This window comes from Galeopterus variegatus, unplaced genomic scaffold (assembly GCF_000696425.1).
Source record: "Galeopterus variegatus unplaced genomic scaffold, G_variegatus-3.0.2 Scaffold13400, whole genome shotgun sequence".
In the NCBI taxonomy this organism is placed as follows: Eukaryota; Metazoa; Chordata; class Mammalia; order Dermoptera; family Cynocephalidae; genus Galeopterus; species Galeopterus variegatus.
In genome coordinates, this window is record NW_007739511.1 from 2,502 (window position 1) to 21,489 (window position 18,988).

At 39.7% G+C, this 18,988-nt stretch overlaps 2 protein-coding genes across 2 annotated transcripts; both read right to left on the bottom strand.

The window, feature by feature from the left end:
• Window positions 1–4,427: 4,427 nt before the first annotated feature.
• Window positions 4,428–6,222, bottom strand: WFDC11 (WAP four-disulfide core domain 11). The gene is made up of 3 exons (XM_008563377.1): window positions 6,129–6,222; window positions 4,999–5,141; window positions 4,428–4,502 (listed from the first exon to the last, which is right to left on the bottom strand). The coding sequence occupies exons 1-3, from the start codon at window positions 6,220–6,222 to the stop codon at window positions 4,494–4,496; spliced, it is 246 nt and encodes an 81-aa protein (XP_008561599.1). The 3' UTR covers window positions 4,428–4,493.
• Window positions 6,223–16,859: 10,637 nt separating this feature from the next.
• On the bottom strand, window positions 16,860–17,988 carry LOC103581580 (protein WFDC10B-like). The gene is made up of 2 exons (XM_008563378.1): window positions 17,898–17,988; window positions 16,860–16,990 (listed from the first exon to the last, which is right to left on the bottom strand). The coding sequence occupies exons 1-2, from the start codon at window positions 17,986–17,988 to the stop codon at window positions 16,860–16,862; spliced, it is 222 nt and encodes a 73-aa protein (XP_008561600.1).
• Window positions 17,989–18,988: the final 1,000 nt, after the last annotated feature.

Sequence of the window (18,988 nt, forward strand, 5' to 3'; positions counted from 1 at the left end):
CTCCTTTTTTCTTAGTCAAGCTAAATGTTTGTCAATTTTGCTTACCTTTCTAAAAAAAACTCAGTTTCATTAATATTTTCTGTTGTTTTACTAGTCTCTATTTCATTTATTTCTGCTCTGGTCTTTATTATCTCTTTCCTTCTGTTATCATTGGGCTTAGTTTGTTCTTGTTTTTCTAGTTCTTGAAGATGTAATATTAGGTTATTTATTTGGGATCTTTCTTCTTTTCTGATGTGGATATTTATTGCTCTAAACTTCTGACTCAGAAAAGCTTTTGCTGCACCTCATCCCATGGTATGTTGTGTTTCCATTTTTGTTTGTCTGAAAATATTTTTCCAACATCCCTTTTAATTTGTCAATGACCCATTAGTTGTTAAGAAGTATGTTGTTTGATTTCTAAGTATTTATGAATTTTTGTAAAATTTTTCCTGTTACAGATTTTCCAGTTTCATACTGTTGTGTTTGGTAAAGATACAATTTCAATTTGCACTTGAGAAGAATGTATATTCTACTGCTGTTGCATGGAATGTCTGTTAGGTTCATTTGATTTAAAGTGTAGTTTACATTTAAAGTTTCCTTAATGATTTTCTCTCTGGATGATCTGTCCATTACTGAAAGTGGAATAATAATGTTCACTGCTATTATTGTGTTACAGTCTATCTCTTCCTGCAGGTTCCTTAATATTTCTTTTATATATTTATGTACTCTAATGTTAGATACATAGATATTTATCATTGTTATATCTTCTTTCTTAACTGACACCTTTATCATTAATCTTCATCTTGTTTTACAGTTTTTGATTTACAGCCAATTAAGTCTGATATAAAAATAGCTACACTTGCACTCTTTTGGTTTCTAATTGCATGGAATACATTTTTCCATCCCTTTACTTTTAATCTATGTGTGTCCTCAAAGGTGAAGTGTGTCTCTTGTAGGCAGCATATTATCTGGTCTTATTTTTTAATTATTTAGCCACTCTGCATATTTTGATTGGAGAATACAATTTACATTCAAGGTAATTATTGGACTTGCTACTGCTGTTTTGTTAATTGTTTTCTAGCTGTTCTGTAGATTTCTTTCTTCCTTTCATTCTCTCTTGCTGTCTTCCTTTGTGGTTTGATGGTTGTCCATAGTGGTGAGCTGCTTTTATTTATTTTTTTTCTTTTTTGTCTTTTGTGTGTCTACTATAGGCTTTTGCTTTGTGAATACCATGAAACTTACAAAACACATAACAGGTTATTTTTAGCTGATAACAACTTAATTTGGAGCATACAAGAAAATGCTCCACTTTTACTCACCTTCTTTCCTCACATTTAAAATTTTTGCTGTCACAATTTACATCTTTTCATACTGTGTATCCCTTAAAATTTTGTAGCTATTACTACTTTTAATAGTTTTGTCTTTTAACATTCATAGAAAGATATGTTATTTACACACCACCACTGAATTATTCTGAATTTTACTGTGTACTTACTTTGCCAGTGAGTTTTTTTCAGATGTTTTTGTGTTACTGATTGGCATACATATATTTCAGCTTGAAGAACTCTCTTTAGTATTTCTTATTAGATGAGGCTGGAGGTGATAAACTACCTCAGCTTTTGTTTGTTTGTTTGAGAAAGTCTTTATATCTCATTTCTGAAGGACAGCTTTGCAGGGTATAGTATTTTGGGTTGGCAGATTTTTTAGTCTCTGCTGAGAAATTCACTGCTAGCCTTATTGAAACTCCTTTATATGTAATTTGCTATTTTTCTCGTGGTGCTTTTAGGATCCTCTCTTTGTCTTTGATTTTTGACAGTTCGATTATCAAATGGCTTGATGTAGTTCTGTTTGGATTGAATCAAGATGAAGAATCTTGACCTTCCTATATCTGAATATTTATTTCCTTCTTCAAATTTGGAAAGTCTCCTGCTAATATTTTTTTAAAATAATCTTCCTGGACTTTGTCTTTCTCTTCTCCTTCATGAACTCCCCAAATATTTCCTCTTTTGATACTGTCCCATAAATTCTGTAAGCTTTATTTGTTTCTTTTCATTCTTTTTTCTCCTCTGACTGAATATTTTCAAGTAACCTGTCTTAGAGTTCACAGAGTCTTTTGCCTGCTCGATCAATTCTGCCATTGTTGCTCTCTGTTGCATTTTTCATTTCATTCATTGTATTTTTCAGCTCCAGGATTTCTGTTTGATATTTTTTATAATTTCAGTCTGTCTGTTAAATTTCTCATTAGGGTCATTTATTGTTTTTCTGATTTCATTGTTTCTCTCTCTCTCTCTCTTTCTCTCTTTTAAGTTCACTGAGCTTCCTTAAAAGCAATTGTTTTGAATTTTTTGTCGGGTAGTTTGTACATCTTTTTTTTTTTTTTTTTTTTTTTTTTTTTTTTTTGCTGTCAACCACTGGGACATTGTTGTCTTCTTTTGGTGGTGTTATGTTTCTTTTGTCGTTTATGTTTCTTGTTGCCTTACATTAATGTCTGCATATTTGAAGAGTTAGAGACTTATTGCAATTTTGCAGACTGATTTTTTTGGGAAAGCCCTTCATCAGCCAGCTCAGAATCTCGAGATTCTGATCAAGCCATCTGGCATGGTCCAAGAGTAAGCTTGATGCTGAAGTCCTCAGGCTGGCTGGCCTGGTGCCTGGGTGAGCAAGTGGATGGACCTGACACTTGGGTCTGCAGGGTTGGGTCTAAAGCCTGGATCCACTGAGGTAGACTTGCTAATTGGGCCTACAAGGATGGGCTTGAGGCCAGGGTTCACAAGGGCAGGCCTGGAGTCTGTATCCCTGATGCCTGGGTCCACAGATGCTGATCTGGAACTGGGATTTGCCTGGTGCCTGAGATCTTGGGGGCTGGCCTGGTGCTGGGACAGGCCTGGGTCCAGGAGTGCTGGCCTGATGACTAGGGCTATGGGAGTCAGCCTGATGCTGAGATAGGCCAGAATCCTGGAGCCATAGGGCCAGTCCAGTGCTTATGCAGGAACTGTCTTGGAGCCCTAGTCCACAGCATCTGGTCTGGCACCAGGGTCTACTTGGATGAGCCTGGACTCTGTGTCCACTGGAGCTTGAGGCTATGGGCACTGGCCTGGACCCTGAGGCCAGGCTGGTGCTGGGGCTAGCATGGAGCCTGGGTCCATGGGGCTGTTCAAGAGCCTTAGACTGTAAATACTAGATTGATGCCTGGAGCCACTGGGCTGTCCTGGAGTCTGGGGCCATGAGGGCTGGTCCAGCTTTGGGGTCTACTGAGATAGGCCTGGACCCAATGTCTGCTAGAGCATGGGACCACAGGGGCCAGTCTGGAATCTGGGCTGTAGGACTAGCCTGGTACCGAGAAGGCCTGAAGCTCATGTATGCAGGTTCCCACCTGGTGTTTGAGGCCAGGGGTGCCAACCTAACACTGTGGTGGGTCTAAAGCCTGAGGCCAAATGAGATGGCTTTGTGCTGGGCAGGCCAGGATCCCATACCTGCAGGGGCCAGCCTGGAGACTGGGTCCAGAAGTACTGGCCTGATGACTAGGGCTCTGAGAGTTAGCCTGATGCTGAGATGGGCCTGAATCCTGGAACCATGAGGGCCAGCCCAATGCTTGGGGCATTTCAGAGCCCAGGGCCTTGGGGCCAACCTGGTCCTGGGGTGGAGCTGGAACCTGATTCAGTGGGGATGGTCTGGCATGAGCCTGAAGCCCAGGGACACTGGGGCCTGCCTAACACTAGGCCTATTCAGAGCCTTGGACCTCAGGGGTGGCCTGGCACTGGGGCAGGCCCAGAGATTTTGCCTGCCAGAGAGGCTTGGACCCTGGGGCTTTGAAATTCTGGCTGGCACTATGGCAGGCTTAGAGGCTCAGTCTAAGGGTACCAGCCTGGGTACTGTGGGAGCTGGCTTGGTGTTGGGTGGGCAGGCTGGGTCCATGGGTGTTTGCCTGATGACTAGAGCTGCAGGGGTCAGCCCAGTGCTGAGGGTGGCCTGGAGTCTAAGGCTGATGGGGATGGCTTATTTGTAATCTCTTTTTTCTGACAGTTAGAATCTGGCTCCTATCACTTACCATTTATTCACTTATTTGTTTAATCTTGTATACATGTAAAGTAGTTTTAGAATTGTCTACCAATACCTCTGTGAGAAACAAATTTATCAGAGACCTGCTCTCTGAAAAACTGACTAAAAGAGCTGCTTGGTAATCCCCAATATTAAAATGATACATGAGAAGCAAACTTCTAGTCTGTGAAGCCCATGAGATTAGCCTATTTATTCTAAAGTTATCAAATGAGGCAGCAGAAGTTGGAAGCTTGTGTGCATTGTAGGATATTGGGGATTGTAGTAAGTATAATCAAAGGTAGTGGACAGAGTGGAAAAAAAGCTGAGGCCCACTGTTGGTAAATGATTTTATTTGTCAAGGTTTTGCTCCTGCCCAGCCCTCAGTAAAAATAGACTGGTGTTCCTAAAAGTAGCCACACAGTACTGATTTGAGGTCTGTTATACATCTCCCAGCCCACACTGGTGGTGGACCAATTTTAGATTTTCTGTAAGAGAAAAAAGGTTAGATGCTTAGAGGCTAGAGAACTCTGAGAAACAAGCATTCATCCCTAACCAGGCAAAGGGACGGGAATACTTTAATGTAACAATAGAGTCATCCACCTCTGACTAGGTGAAGCATTGGTCCATCAAACAGAGAAAAGTAGAGACTTTGGGCCTGGCTGAGTTAAATAAGCCTGTAGAAAGGTCTGACTATGAAGGGAGTGGTTAGGAATCTGGACAAAAGATAGGAAAATAGCAAACTGTTGAGTAATATAAAGAGGACAGCACAGGCATTGATTATATAACGAAAGAAGCAATGGGCATGAAGCTGATGTCTTGGTTTATTTGCAAATGAATTGCTATCCATGGGCAGCATGGTCTTCTGCTATTTTCATCCCTAGGATTTGGGGTACTTCAGTCTTTTGTTTAAGAATAATAATCTCTGAGAAGAGCATAAGAATTAATGAAGACACACACCCAAGCACACTTCTCCCAACTCACCTCGTTTTCCCAGCAGATGTTTCCACAGTAGGTCCAACAGCATTTTTGATTTATGTCTCTACATTTAAAGTGTCTAGAACACTTATTGGTACATTCTTTGACATTTGGCTGTCCCCAGCACTCCTCAATTAACAGTTCTTGAACTGAAATTGAGATGAGAAGATAAGAGGTTGGCAGGGCTATGTAGCCAAGCATAGGAAGAGAAGCCCTTCATAAGTTTAACATCTCCTCCTACAATCCAAGCCCCAAGTCTCCACCAAGGTATCTATCTGCCTTATAGGAAAATTCCCTTCCTGAGCTTCCTCAAATTCCAGATATTGCATCTTCACTGACCTCTTTGTCTTCTCTGCTCCTATACTCTTTCCAGTGCTGTGGGCCTCTGGGCCACTCAGCAACCAAGAGATAGGACTTGGTGTATCCCAGCATTCATGTGCCCTTCTATATAATCTACATTTATAAAATAGGAGATTCAGAGCCTGAGATATCTTCTAGCCTCATTAAAATTCCTAGCTACAGGGAGAATAAGAAATAGATTCTCTCTCTTTTTCTTCCCCTCCTTGTTTACCCTGCCTTCAGTAACCTCTCTAAATTCTTCTCTTTCTCATTCAATTTTCTTAGCGTTTTCGTTGATTTCATTTTATTATCATATGACCCTCCAGTTTTGCCCCATGAGAACCCATCTCATGCCTCTTTTCTATCTTTTTACATCCTGAAAGATCCTACCACTAGAACTAAGGGTATGTATGAGTATTAAAAAACACCCATTTGAAAGTAAGCACAGCTAAGGCACAGAACTTCTGGAAGTTTGAGAAAGTAAGATAGTTCTATACTGTCGCCACCCTCAAAGACAGCCTGACACTGGAAAATATTGTATCTTTATAGCTTATGGAATGTATATAAAAGTTGGCATATATTCACTGCTATTTTCAAGGTTGGAAGAGGAAACATTGACGGACCTCAGCTTGGGAATTTCTTGGATCTCTGTGCATATGAAGGTGTCTGATTCTCCATTGAGTGATCCTGGGAAGGTGGGTCTTGTATCAGATATTTCAGACATGATACCCCCTCACTTGTCCTAGAACAAGCATAGCCCCCCCCTCCTTTGGTCCCTGCCCAGCCTCACCACCTACAGTTATGCTTTTTCTTCATTTCTCCCAGCACGGACAGCACCATACAGAAGAATCCCATGAGTAGGGTTATCCAGGGCATCATGATGCTGACCATATGTGTCTGAATATATGCAGTCAGGTAAATTTTTTTCCTTCCCAGCTGCTGCTAGAGATTGAGAGACCTAAATATGGAAAGAGAGGTGGAAAGCAAGAGGAAGTGCTTATAGAATTTCTTCATGCTTTTTCTTCTAGTTATTTCTCCTTGCCCTCTGCCCATCCAGCGACAAACACCTAAGATGAGCATTGACGTTGCCAAAAGGTATCTCTCCAGCTCACACCTCATGTTTTCCCTTTACTGAAAAAAAATATTTTAAAAATGTGTTGCCTTCCCTTGATTAAAAGAGAATTCAAATTCAGCTTACAAAATTCTTAACACATAAAAAGTACAAAGAAAATGAAATATTTCTAGTAATCCCACTATTTTAGTGTATAATATTCTATCTTTTGTATGTGCACTGGTATGAACATTACTGGTTTTGTAAAATTGAAATCATATCAGGCTTGTGATCATATAACTTGAGTTTTTTTTTTTTTCATTATTATTATTTTATTTTATTTTATTTTCATTTTGGCTCCCTGTCAGGGAATCAAACGCCGGTCTCCCATGGGACAGGTGGGGATACTCACCACTATACAAACTACTTTATTAAGGTATAATTGACACATAAAAAGGTGTACATATTTAATGTATACTACATAATCAGTTTGGAGATGAGTATATACCTGTGAAAATATCACAATATAGGCCATAAACATATCCACCACCTCCAAAAGTTTCCCTCAGCCCTCTTTATTTATTATTTAATGTGTGTGTGTGATAAGAACACTTAATATAAGATCTACCATCTTAGCAAATTTTTGAGTTCACAATACATATTGCTAACTATAGGTGATATGCTGTACAGCAGATCTCTAGGACTTATCCCTCTTGTATAAATGAAACTTTGTACCCTTTGACCAATATCTCTCCTTGCCTCCCTCCACCCCCCATCACCCATTGGCAACCACCATTCTACTCTCTGTTTTTATGAGTTTGAACATTTTAGATTGCACATTTAAGTGAAATTATGCTGTATTTGTCTTTCTGTGTTTGGCTTATCCCACTAAGCATAATGTCCTCCAGGTTCACCCATATTGTCACAAATGTCAGGGGTTTTCTTTTTAAAGGCTGAATACTATTCCATTGTGTGTATACACCACATTTTTCTACATATCTTTATTTATTTATTTATTTTATCATTATGCAATGTAAGCATTTTTTGTGGTCCTTTACCAATTTCTCCCTAACAATCCCCCAACTCCCCCTTTCCCACCTCTGGTGTCCTGAGACCCATTCTCTCCTTTTGAGAGGTTAAGGAATTATTGTAATTATTGTGTCTTTCTCTCTCTCTCTTTTTTTTTTTTTTTCAGCTCCCACTTACGAGTGAGGAAATGCAGTATTTCTCTTTCTGTGCCTGGCTTATTTCACTTATATAGCAGAGTAGTATTCCATTGTGTATATATACCACATTTTCCTTATCCAGTCATCTGTCAATGGACATTTAGGTAGGGCCTAACTTTTAGCTATTGTAATAGAGTTGTGATAAACATGGGAGTGCAGTATATCACATTTTTTAATCCATCCATACAGCAATGGACATTTAGGTTGTTACCATGTCTTGGCTATTGTGACTAATGCTGTAATGAACATGGGGGTATAGATACTTCTTTAAGATCCTGATTTCAGTTTATCTGGATATATACCAAGAAGTGGGATTTCTGACTTATATGGTAGTTCTATTTTTAATTTTTTGAGAAACCTTCATATTGTTTTCCACAGTGGCTACACCAGTTTATATACACACACAGTATACAAGAGTGACCTTTTCTCCACATACTTGCCAACACTTTTTATATTTTGACTTTTTGATAATAGCTATCCTGACTTGTGTGAGGTAATATTTCATTGTGGTTTTTGTTTGCATTTCTGTAATGAATATCTTTTCATACACCTGTTGGCTATTTTTATATTTTTTGATAAATGTCTATTCAGATTCTTTGCCCATTTTAAATTGGATTATTGGTTTTAATGCTAATGATTTATAAAACTTCCTTATATATTTTGGATATTAACCTTTTATCAGATAGTGGTTCGAAAATATTTTCTCCCACTTGCAAGTTGCCCTTTAATTTTGCTGAGTTTCCTTTGCTGTGCAGAGCTTTTCAGTTTGATGTAATCCCACCTGTCTATATTTGCTCTTACTACTTGTGCTTTTGATACCATCTCCAAGATATCATTGCCAAGGCTATGATAAATATCAGAAAGCTTTTCCCCTATGTTTTTTCTAGTAGTTTTATGATTTCAAGTCTTATATTTAAGTCTTTAATCCATTTTGAGCTTTTTGTGTGTGTGTGCGTAAGGTGTAAGGGGTCCAGATTGCCTCTTTTGCATGGAGATATCCAGTTTCCCAACATCATTTACTGAAGAGACTTTCCTTTCCCCATTGTTTATTCTCGGCACTGTCATCAAAGATCAGTTGACCATATATGTATACGTAGGTTTATTTTTATGCTCTCCATTCCATTGCATTGGTCTGTATGCCTGTTTTTATGCCACTACCACACTGTTTTGATTACTGTAGCTTTGTAATGTATTTTGAATACATTACAAAGTGTGATGCTTCCAGCTTTGTTGTTCTTGCTCAAAATTACTTTGGCTATTTAGAGTCTATTGTGGAAAGGACATAGGACCTTAGCAGAAGGAATCAAAAAGTGAGTGGCCAGATGCCTAGGGTCTAGAGAAGAAGCCACAATAGACCAGCCAGAAAGGAAGTATATTCAGCCATATCAAGGGAACTACAGGTGAGAAAAATTCAACAATTGGGTTAGGGAAAGACTCAAAGAATCCATAAAAGCACCTACAACAGAGTAAACTTTAGGCAATGCTAAATCTAGAAAGTATGAAGGTACAATAGTACTTGTCAAAAAGAGCTGCCCTGACAGCTTTATCTCTTCTCCCTCCTCCACTTCCCAAATAGCAGTTAAACAGCTGTGGGAGTAGAGGCAAGAGAGAGAAAACTGAACCACTCTCTTTTTCAATTGCAGGTTTCTAGTTGTAAATGAAGCCATAAGTTTAATTTAAGCAATGTTTTGACTATTATATGGGCTTATACTTTTTATATCCTAAATTTAGCAGTGTCTTGTGACCTACAAGTGACTAGAAAGTTGGGTTCTATACCTAAGCTCTCATACAGAGGAAGAAAAAGATCTAGCTCCTCTAGATAAATTCCAAAGGGCCAAAGGACAAGCCTTTCAACATATTATTGGGCTGGCCAGTTAGCTCCATTGGTTAGAGCATGGTGTTATAACATATTACTAATAACATTCCCCATTAACATTTTCCCAACATACTAGTTACACATACCATTAATATTTTCCCATTCATCATAAGACATCTGAATATTTTTAATTTCTCTTCTTTAGAAGAAAGTATCATTAGTAACCTTTTTGCAACTGACATTTTGTTGTATCCATTAATAGCTTGAGAGCACAAATTTGCAGACTTATTTATAGATTTATAGATTTGCAGACTTATTTATAGTAAAGTATATGGTCTATTTCATTCTCTGGATAGTTGTTTCTAATTTTTTCTTTCATTAGGATTTGTTTACTCTACCAAGAGGATACACATTTTGTTTTACTGTAACAGAGAAATTCTCTCCTGTTTGCCACCAAACTGAGGATTGTTGGTATAGCATAAAACAGAGAACAAAGCATGGACACTGCAGTTGGAGACCTGGGCCTGAATCCCAACCCCAACACATTCAGCTTAATGTAAGTTATGTGATTGGCCAATCACATAACTTCTCAGAGCCTCAGTTTCCCCATCTATAATATGAGTTGTATTAGTACCCACATTGCAAATGTGGAACATATGAAACACTGAGAATAGGGCCTGGCACACAGTATGTGCAAAATAAACATTGGCTATTATTATTATTAAGCTTAGATTCTCTAGAGGGGTGATTGTTATTTAATTTTACTGACTTTTTGTTGTGTTATTTTATTTCAACTATTTAACCTACTTGTAATTAATTCTGGTGATTGGGTGAGGTTCATTCATCTGTCTTAAATTCATTCATCCCACAAATATTTATATTAAGGGACTATTATAAGCTGGGCACAATTATAAGCACTGAAGATACAGTAGTGAACAAAGCCAACAAAAATTACTGCCCTCATAAAGCTTACTTACATTCTAGTAGAAGGAATACGCAGCAAACAAGACACATAAAAGAAATACATAATACTTTATATGGAAATCAATGTGAAAGAGAACAAAATTAATTGAGAGGGCCTAGGACCTGGAACACAGAATATGCAAAATAAGTGCTGGTTATTATTTTAGGCAGCTCATTGGTGGTGGGAGTCGGGGCTTGGAGGGAGGAAGTTAAGTACTGTTCAAAAACTTCCCAGTCCTTTCTCCACTCCTCTCTCACTCCCAACCTGCTGCTTCAGTCTTCTAAATCCAAACAAAAAGGAAGATAAGAGAAGCAAATACAAAGGAGAAGCCTGGATACTATGAATTACACACGGTAGAGTTTTGTGTCTTTCTCTGCAAGTCACCACTTTTCCCTGAAAGTCTTTATTTTTGCTTTAGTGTTTTAAACCAGTCAAAATAAAACCTACCTGCACTGCTTGAAATCCGTTCCAATGCTCAAAATCAGGAATAATACCTACAGACATTTTTTAAAGGTGCAAAACTTTTGAGAAGCACTAACCTCATTCTCTTTTTGGCATATATGAAAAAATTATAAAACAGGAAAATAAAATTTGAGATAAATGAACCGTTAGATGGGTTGCCTTTAACTTTTTTGAACTGTTATTTGAACATAATTTCAAAGTAACAAGAGTAAGAGTAGCACAAAGATCATTTGTATGCTATAAGCCTAGATTAACCTTATTTGAGACTTCACCCCCACTTGCCTCCTCTCTCTCTCTCTCTCTGTCACACACACACACACACATTTTTTTCTGAATGATTTTAGAGTTTTATTTATCACAGCTCATTTCTAACTACTTCAGTGAGTATTTCTTAACTATAGGAGTATTCTGTTACATGATCATAGTAGAGTTATCAACTTTATTAATTTTTTTTTTTTTTTTTTAGTGGCTGACAAGTACAGGGATCAGTGCTGGACCTTGGAGTTATCGGCACCACACTCTAACCAACTGAGACAACCGGCCAGCCCTCAACTTTATTAAATTTAACACTGATATAAAATGCTCTTATCTAATCTACCATGAGTATTCCATTTTATTAACTCACCCAATAATGTCCTTTGTCTTTTATGAAGAAAACAGCCAAACTTCCTTTAATTGAACATTCCTCATTTTGGGTTTGTCTGAGATTTCCTTATGATTAGATTCAAGTTATGCTATTCTCAGTGGAAATACTATGTAGGCAACGTGGTTCCTTCTCTGGATATCATGGATATATGGAGGCACACAATGCCCATTCATGTCCTCTTTCTCTGTCTCAGATTCTCCATTTGAACAAGGACAATAAGTTATTCCATAGAGGGTTAATGCTGGCATGATGTGGGGGCATGATTTGGAGAGGGAACCCTTCCAAGCGAGACAAAAGTGAAAGCTTTTACAGGCTCACACATCCAGCCCCAGAACCCTGACCTCCACCTACCTCTGAAGATGTCTAAGTTGGAGGTTTTGATAGTTATTTGGCTGGTGGCTCTTCTTCCTTGCGTCTAGGAACTGTGGAGCCCTTGTACAGAGGGCAGGCTATGAGCAGAACAAATTTCAATGACTCAGACTTTAATCATGCTTCTGGTTGCTCCAGATCTGTGAGTTCTGTCCCAAACCATAAGTTGGGTACATGAAGAACATGGTCACTGAATTCCCATTCAAGGAGTGTTTTTTCTTTTTGCTGCAGGCACTATTGATAGAGATAGAACACTATGGACCTGCAGGAGCCCCTCTTCACCCAACACACACCCAGAGAGAAGTCTGGGTGATTGTGGAAGTGGGGGAGGATCTATGCATTTATTTTTCTGTAACATTGTGTGATAACCTTTGTAAAGTCCCATTCATCTGTATATTAATTTCTCCACTGCTAGCATCAGCCTAACACTACTTTATCATCAATCTCTTGGGGATTTTGTGCTGATGAAAAGAGATCTCTTCAAAGAGGGCTTGGAAAAGGCCACATAACATGTAGATTTAAAACATAGACTTAACCAGATTCAAATCCTACCTCCCACTTAATTTGGGACATGTCACTAATCCTCTCAGTGCCTCGATTTCATCACTTGTAAAATGGGGATAATAACAGCACTTTTCTCATAGGGATGTTGTGAGGTTTCCATGAGTAATTAATTACATGTTAAGCACTTAGAGCCAATGTCTAGCATATAGGTAGTGCTATCTAAGGTTTGTTAAATAAACCAATGAAACACTCAGTGAAGTATCCAGAATCACCCAGTTTAACACCAAATTCACTATGTGTCAAATATTTAACATGTATTATGTTATACTCTCTAGAAATGTGATTACTAGAGACTGGGAAGGGTAGGGTGAAAGGGGATAGGGGGAGGTTGGTTAATGGGTCCAGAATTACAGCTAGAGGGGAAGAATAAGCTCTAATATTCGATAGTAGTGCTAGGTATTTATAATTAAGAACAAACTATTGTATATTTGCAAATGGCTAGAAGAGAAGAGTTCAAATGTTCTCATCCCAAAGAAATGATGAATGTTTGCAATGATGTAGAAGCTAATTAGCCTGATTTGATCATCACACCGTGTATATATGTATCAAAGTATTGCTATGTATCCTATAAATATATAAAATTATTACATGTCAATTAAAAAATAAGTTTGAAAAAATAAAAGCAATGAGGGGAAGAATCACCATAATAACATAAGAGCTTGATTAAAGCCTTAAAATGTACCACAAAAAAACCTAATACTCTCAATGACCCTGTAAGTTTAGTACTACTATATTTGTATTTTGCAGATGCAGAAACTGAACCACAGAGGAGTTAAGCAACTTGTCCAAGGCCACACAGCCTGTAAGTGACAGATACAGGATTTGAAAGGAAGTGAGTTCCAAGCCAGGTATGTCAGATGGTGAAGCCCCCAGTTTCTCCTGGACCTGGGAGCCATGATACACCTTGGGCCCATTCCCATCACCAACAGCACTCTCTCCAGTTGCCCTTACAATACCAGCAAAGGAGCATAATAGGAAGGGGAACTCCATGGGCTGAGCAGACTTTAAGTTACTCTGGGTAAGTCCTGACTAGGGTTTGGAGTATTCCCATAGTTGCTTGGTTAGAATGAGAAGGAGGGAGCAAGAGAGAAGCAAAGCCTATAGATTGCCCTAACATTTTCTCTCTAGCTCTGTTTCCTTGCCTCATCCCACTTTACAGTATATTCTTGGCCTCTTCATGAGGCCCCTCATCACTTCATCCCATTTATTTCTGTCTGTATAAAAAAATGGTTTCTTTCCAAAATATCATTTTTGCTTCTGTACAAATAAAAGAGCAACCCATGTTTAGTTCATCTTGTAAATCTATGAAAATGACAATGAAATTTTTAAATCACTGTTAACCTTGTCACCTTGTGTTAATATTTATGTGCATATTCCATTAGTTTCTTTATGCACATATATTTTTTAAACAGTAGATAATCCTGTGGCTATTTTTAAGTTTAAAGTATATGATAAATAATTTTCTGTAGTTCTAAATATTTTCTAAAATGTCATAGATTGGCAGATCACTCTGTCAATTTATCACTAGTCATTGGATATCTTGGTGGTTCCAATTTTTTCCTATTGTGAAGAATTTTTTCACCATTATTACTTACATTATTGCAACTAAATCCTTGAGTATTTATTTCTTAGGAAAGCCAATAAAAGTAGAAATGGAAATATACATGATTTAGTCTGGGCATAAATATTGCCAATTCTCCCTTCATAGTGTTTGGGTTATATTTGCACCAACAAAGTATGAGTCAGCCATTTTCCCTCCTCCTAATCCTCACCTTAGGTGGTCCAGACAGTGAGTTAGAGGAGCCAGTGGACTGTTGACTGAAAGTTCATGGTTGCGTAGTGGCCCAGTCATGGGCTTTAGGCTCATTCCTGCTCCATCACTTGCTAACTGTGTGACTCTGGGTAAGTCATTTCACCTTTCTGCAACCCCATTTAATCACATGTAAGAATGGAAATAAAAGAGTTTATCCCATGGGATACTGTAAGAAGTAAGTGAGCTAAAGGATGGGTGTGTTTTCTGTTTTTGTTAGTATGACCTCAACTGTATTTATTATTAATAGTTAATAGTAACAATATACAAAGTGAGCAACAAAAAACAATGCAATTAACCTTTTTTTAAATTTTACTAAACTTTTGAGCAATTTTGTATCCATTCAACATGATTTTGCAAGTATTTTTAATCCAGTTTCTCCAGCAATCCCACTACTGGGTACGTACTCAAAGGAATGAAAATCAACAAGTCAAAGAGATACCTGCACTCCCATGTATATTATGGCTGTTTCACAATAGCCAAGATTGGAGCCAACCTAAATGTCCATCAATGGATGACTGGATAAAGCAAATGTGGTGTATATATACAACGGAATACTACTCAAACATATACAAGAATGAAATTCTGCCATTTGCAGGAACATGGATAAGCTTGGAGAAAATATATTAAGTGAAATAAGCCAGGCACAAAAAGAGAAATACCACATACTCTCACTCATATGTGGAAGCTAAAAAGTGTCGATCTCATAGAAGTAGAGGAGTAGAATAGTGGTTACTAGAGACTAGTAAGGGAAGGGGGAAGGTATGCATGGGGTGAGGGTGGTCAGTGGTTACAAAATTGTACCCCATAAATATATATAATTATTTGTCCATTAAAAATAAAATTTAAAAAAGAAACCGACTGCTGCAGAACACTAGATCTTATTCTTCCTATCTCTCTACAATAATCTTATAGGTAAAATATGAATTGAAATCTACAGACTTTGTACAGAAATTAAACTTCCTGAGTCCCTGATAAGTTGGATAGGTTAACAACTTAATTTTGATCACATACACAAAGTCTACACTTTTCTCCCAATCTGTGGACATGAGAGGTTATTCTCCATGTGGCCCATGGTGGGTAACTACCTCTGTTGGTACTTTCTACTACCAGTATTTAGGACATGACCTGTAAAGACATTTGGTAAGTGCAGATATCTGAGGAAGCAACAAATAATATCCTTAAAGACCATGCCCTTTCCACCCACCTACATCCAGTGATGTCTGTGTTGATTGTTCATAATCTCTTTCCTAAGGCCTGCTCATCCAAGGGCAGATCTGGGCGGAGGTGGAGATAAACCTGAAATATCAAGGGCTCACTGATGCTTCTGAGGTGAATCAGGACTCTGTTCCGATGCAGGAAGTATCTTCTCCTGATGTGTCTTTTTTTGAATGGCCCAGCAAGAAGCACTAGACTGGAGCCTAACACTGCACACCTGTCTCCAGGCATGGCGTGCCTATCTGAATCTTCTTCACACTTGGCTTCATATTCCAATTGGCCACAGGTGGCCCAACCCTAATTCTAAACACAGGATCATTTCAGAGGAGTTGTAATTGCACAGAGTAGGAGAAAGTCTGTACCCCAGTGATTAATTTCCACCAACTCACAATAGGACTATGAGCAAGATCCACAGCAACCTGTGGCAACTAATTTTAGCAATATCAGCATGAACCAGCTGTTGCCCCACCCTGTGGCATTCCTCTGGATCAAAAGAAAAAAGAATGAGCCCGTGAGGAAGAGGGTTTGGGAGAGGTAAGAACCTTCCAGTTAATGGAAGACACTGGAGTCTCAGATCCCAATACCCAATTCAGGCTCCATCATAGGAGCAACCATATTGGTGGGTGATGGGTAGGAGTAGGTTTGGGTTGGTGTAGGCACTTACCAGCATGCCTGTAGTCTCAGGCAATGCAGAATAGTGAGCAGAAAGTGAGTCCAGAAGAAACACTGTCCTCTAGCCACATCATAGCTTCTCACTGTCTTGTGACCTTGGGCATGTCACTTGACTTCCCTAGGATTCACTATCCTCATTGTATAGAGACAGTAATAAGAACTTCACAAGGAGACTGGGGAGGATGGGGTAGGGGTGGACTAAGGCGAAGGAGAGGAAAGCAGTCCTTGGAGACCTCCCACTCATGCCTGGGTTCTAACATCCACCTATCTCATGCTTAACAGTGTCCTTCTAACTCCAGAGTGAGGAACATTCTCCCTAGTTGGGAGATGCCACACATGAGCAGTTTCTGCCCCTGAGAGTGCTGGTTCAGTGAGCAGAGTAACAGGAGCGGCACCTCCTGGGGCTGGCAGGGGTGTGTGGGCCAAAGAGAGAGAGAGAGTAGAGAAGCACCAGCGAAGGGAGTTTGGGTCCCAGGGCCCAAGAAGGATGGGCCATGTGTGGAGGCTGCACTGAGTTCTCATTGATCACAAGTAGTGGGAATAAAAGAGGCAAAATCCCTTGGCAATTGTTCTGGTTTATTTGACAGGGACAAGGTGTACAGACAGTAGGCAGGGCAGCATTCCTGTTGACATCCTTGTGCCTGTGATTTGAGGTCCTAGTGCTTCAGATGTGGGCACAGTCTCTGAATAGAGAGTTGGGGGAGCAGGACAGCCTAGTCCACACTTCCACTCACAGCAGGCTCATGCAAACATTCCCACAGAAGGTTGAACAGCATATGTCATTTGCCTGACACTTTTGGAAATATGAACAATGGTACTTGCATAGTTCTATGCTAGGCTGGTTCTCACAGGCCTTCATTCCTGAAAAGGGGTGGGAAGAGGATTAACAGAACCATGGGCATAAAGAACACCTTTGTCAAACTTAAAGCTCCTCCAGGACCTCAGAACCAAGGCCCCATTCGCAACACTCCTGGACTTTCTAGGGAACTACCTTCCTGCCGCTCACCAAATCCTGGTGATTGTAGTACCTTAAATCCTATCTTCCCACCCTATCTCTAACCTAATAGATGCCTAGGCTTTTCCATACACCTGCATCCAGGACCTTGTCTCTCCTATTAGTCATAGCCTTGGTTAAGTCACCCTCATAAAATCTCCACTCTGACCCTGAGAACGCAAGGAAGCCTGAGACATCTCCAAAACCCTCCATCACTTTCCAGAATTTGGAGGATCCAGAGAGGAAGATGAACTTGCCTCTTGCCCCTCTTTCTCCTCTCCCCACTGCTGCCATCTCCAGTATCCCTGCCCTTTCATTAGTTCTCCTTCTCCTGCCACCCTCCTGGTCCCTGTGATAACTTTAACTTGTCCTGAACACCCCAAATTTTGCCTGCCCAGTGTCCTTTCTTTCTACACCTATACCTACCCCCATAACCCTCTCTGGATGTTTACCCCTCACAATTGCACATAAATTAAAGAATAATTTTCTTGTTTTCCCATCTGATTCTCAGCTCTGATGCACGTTTCCCCACAGTATGTACCATTTGTCTCTGGATTTTTTGGACAGAGAAAAAAAGATGTAGGTTTTCCCTTCACCCCCATCACTATTCCTCGGGCTGGGTAAAGGGGGTTTCCCACGGTTTGGGACAGCCCAGAGTCTGCAGAGCACTGTGGTCAGAGCCAGATGTACAGAAAGTTACCAACCCCCAGGTCCTGCTCATGGGTACAACCCCTCCTTGCTCTCTCCCTAGATCTCCCCCAGCCCACCACGTACTCTGCATACTCTTCCATGCACGGTATCCACCTTGGGCCTGCAGCAGCAGCACACAGAGGAGCAGAGCGGACAGCAGACCCTTGGACATCATGACTGACCAGAGCAGTGAGTCCTAAGTCTGGCCAGGATGTCACAGGCTTCCCTGCAGAGTTCAGCATGGAGAGCGAAGGAAAGAAAGGATTATCCGCAGCTCCTCATTGCCTCCACTGGCCAATCCAAGGTAGACAGTCCTTGTTCCTCCCCTTGTCCTGCCCCTTACCCTGTCCTATTCTATGTGAAATTGAGCTTCTGCAGGGATGACACCTCCTCTCCCATAATTAATTAACCCTCTCCTTCTTGCTAACAGAATTTTTCTTTTCTGAAAGGTACATTTTATTTATGCTTTCTAATTATAAAATACTTTACAGAAAAAAGAAAAATACATACTTTTTTAAAAGATGATAATCTCACTGCTTATAATTAACCTATTTTCCATTGCATTATCTTTTAGTTTGTCCATACATTTAATATAAACAGTCCTTTATTTTCTCACTTTTTTTTTTTTTTTTTGTCTTTTGTCTTTTTCCGTGTCCGGCAACGGATCGCAACCCTCAGTGTTGCCCCCGTACCAGACCGGGGATTTTCTCACATTTTTGAGTCACTCATCTTTTGTTCCCGGTCTTCTGCCACCCTTATTTAACCATGTAAGTATTTGTAATGTCATTATTTCTCAAAATGAACCACATTATTTTTTATAATTACATACATCTCACTGTGTCCCTCAACTGTCAACTGTTTGGAATATATCAATTGTTGATATTCAGAACAATATCATTTTGAACATTTTTATTCATGTTTCCTAGGCCACAATAGAAGAAGTTGAATTAGCAGGTCAAAGAATAAGTACATGTTTTGTATGTACTATATATTATACACCAGCATATATATACACACACATATATGGAGAGATAGAGAAAGAGAGAAGACGGGGCCGGCCCGGTGGCGCACTATCCCCGCTTGGGAAGCGCGGCAGCTCTCCCGCCCGAGGGTTCGGATCCCACATACAGACCGGTTCCCGCTCACTGGCTGAGCGAGGCGCGGGAGCAACGCTG

Bases quoted from the DNA above. Each gene is read 5' to 3' on its own strand.
- LOC103581580 (XM_008563378.1), bottom strand. From the start codon at position 17,988: ATGATGTCCAAGGGTCTGCTGTCCGCTCTGCTCCTCTGTGTGCTGCTG. The intron at 16,991-17,897 runs GTACGTGGTGGG...ACCCCTTTTCAG, and splicing joins TGCATGGAAGAGTATGCAGA to GAATGAAGGCCTGTGAGAAC.
- WFDC11 (XM_008563377.1), bottom strand. From the start codon at position 6,222: ATGGTCAGCATCATGATGCCCTGGATAACCCTACTCATGGGATTCTTC. The intron at 5,142-6,128 runs GTAGGTGGTGAG...TCTCAATTTCAG, and splicing joins AATGAAGAAAAAGCATAACT to TTCAAGAACTGTTAATTGAG.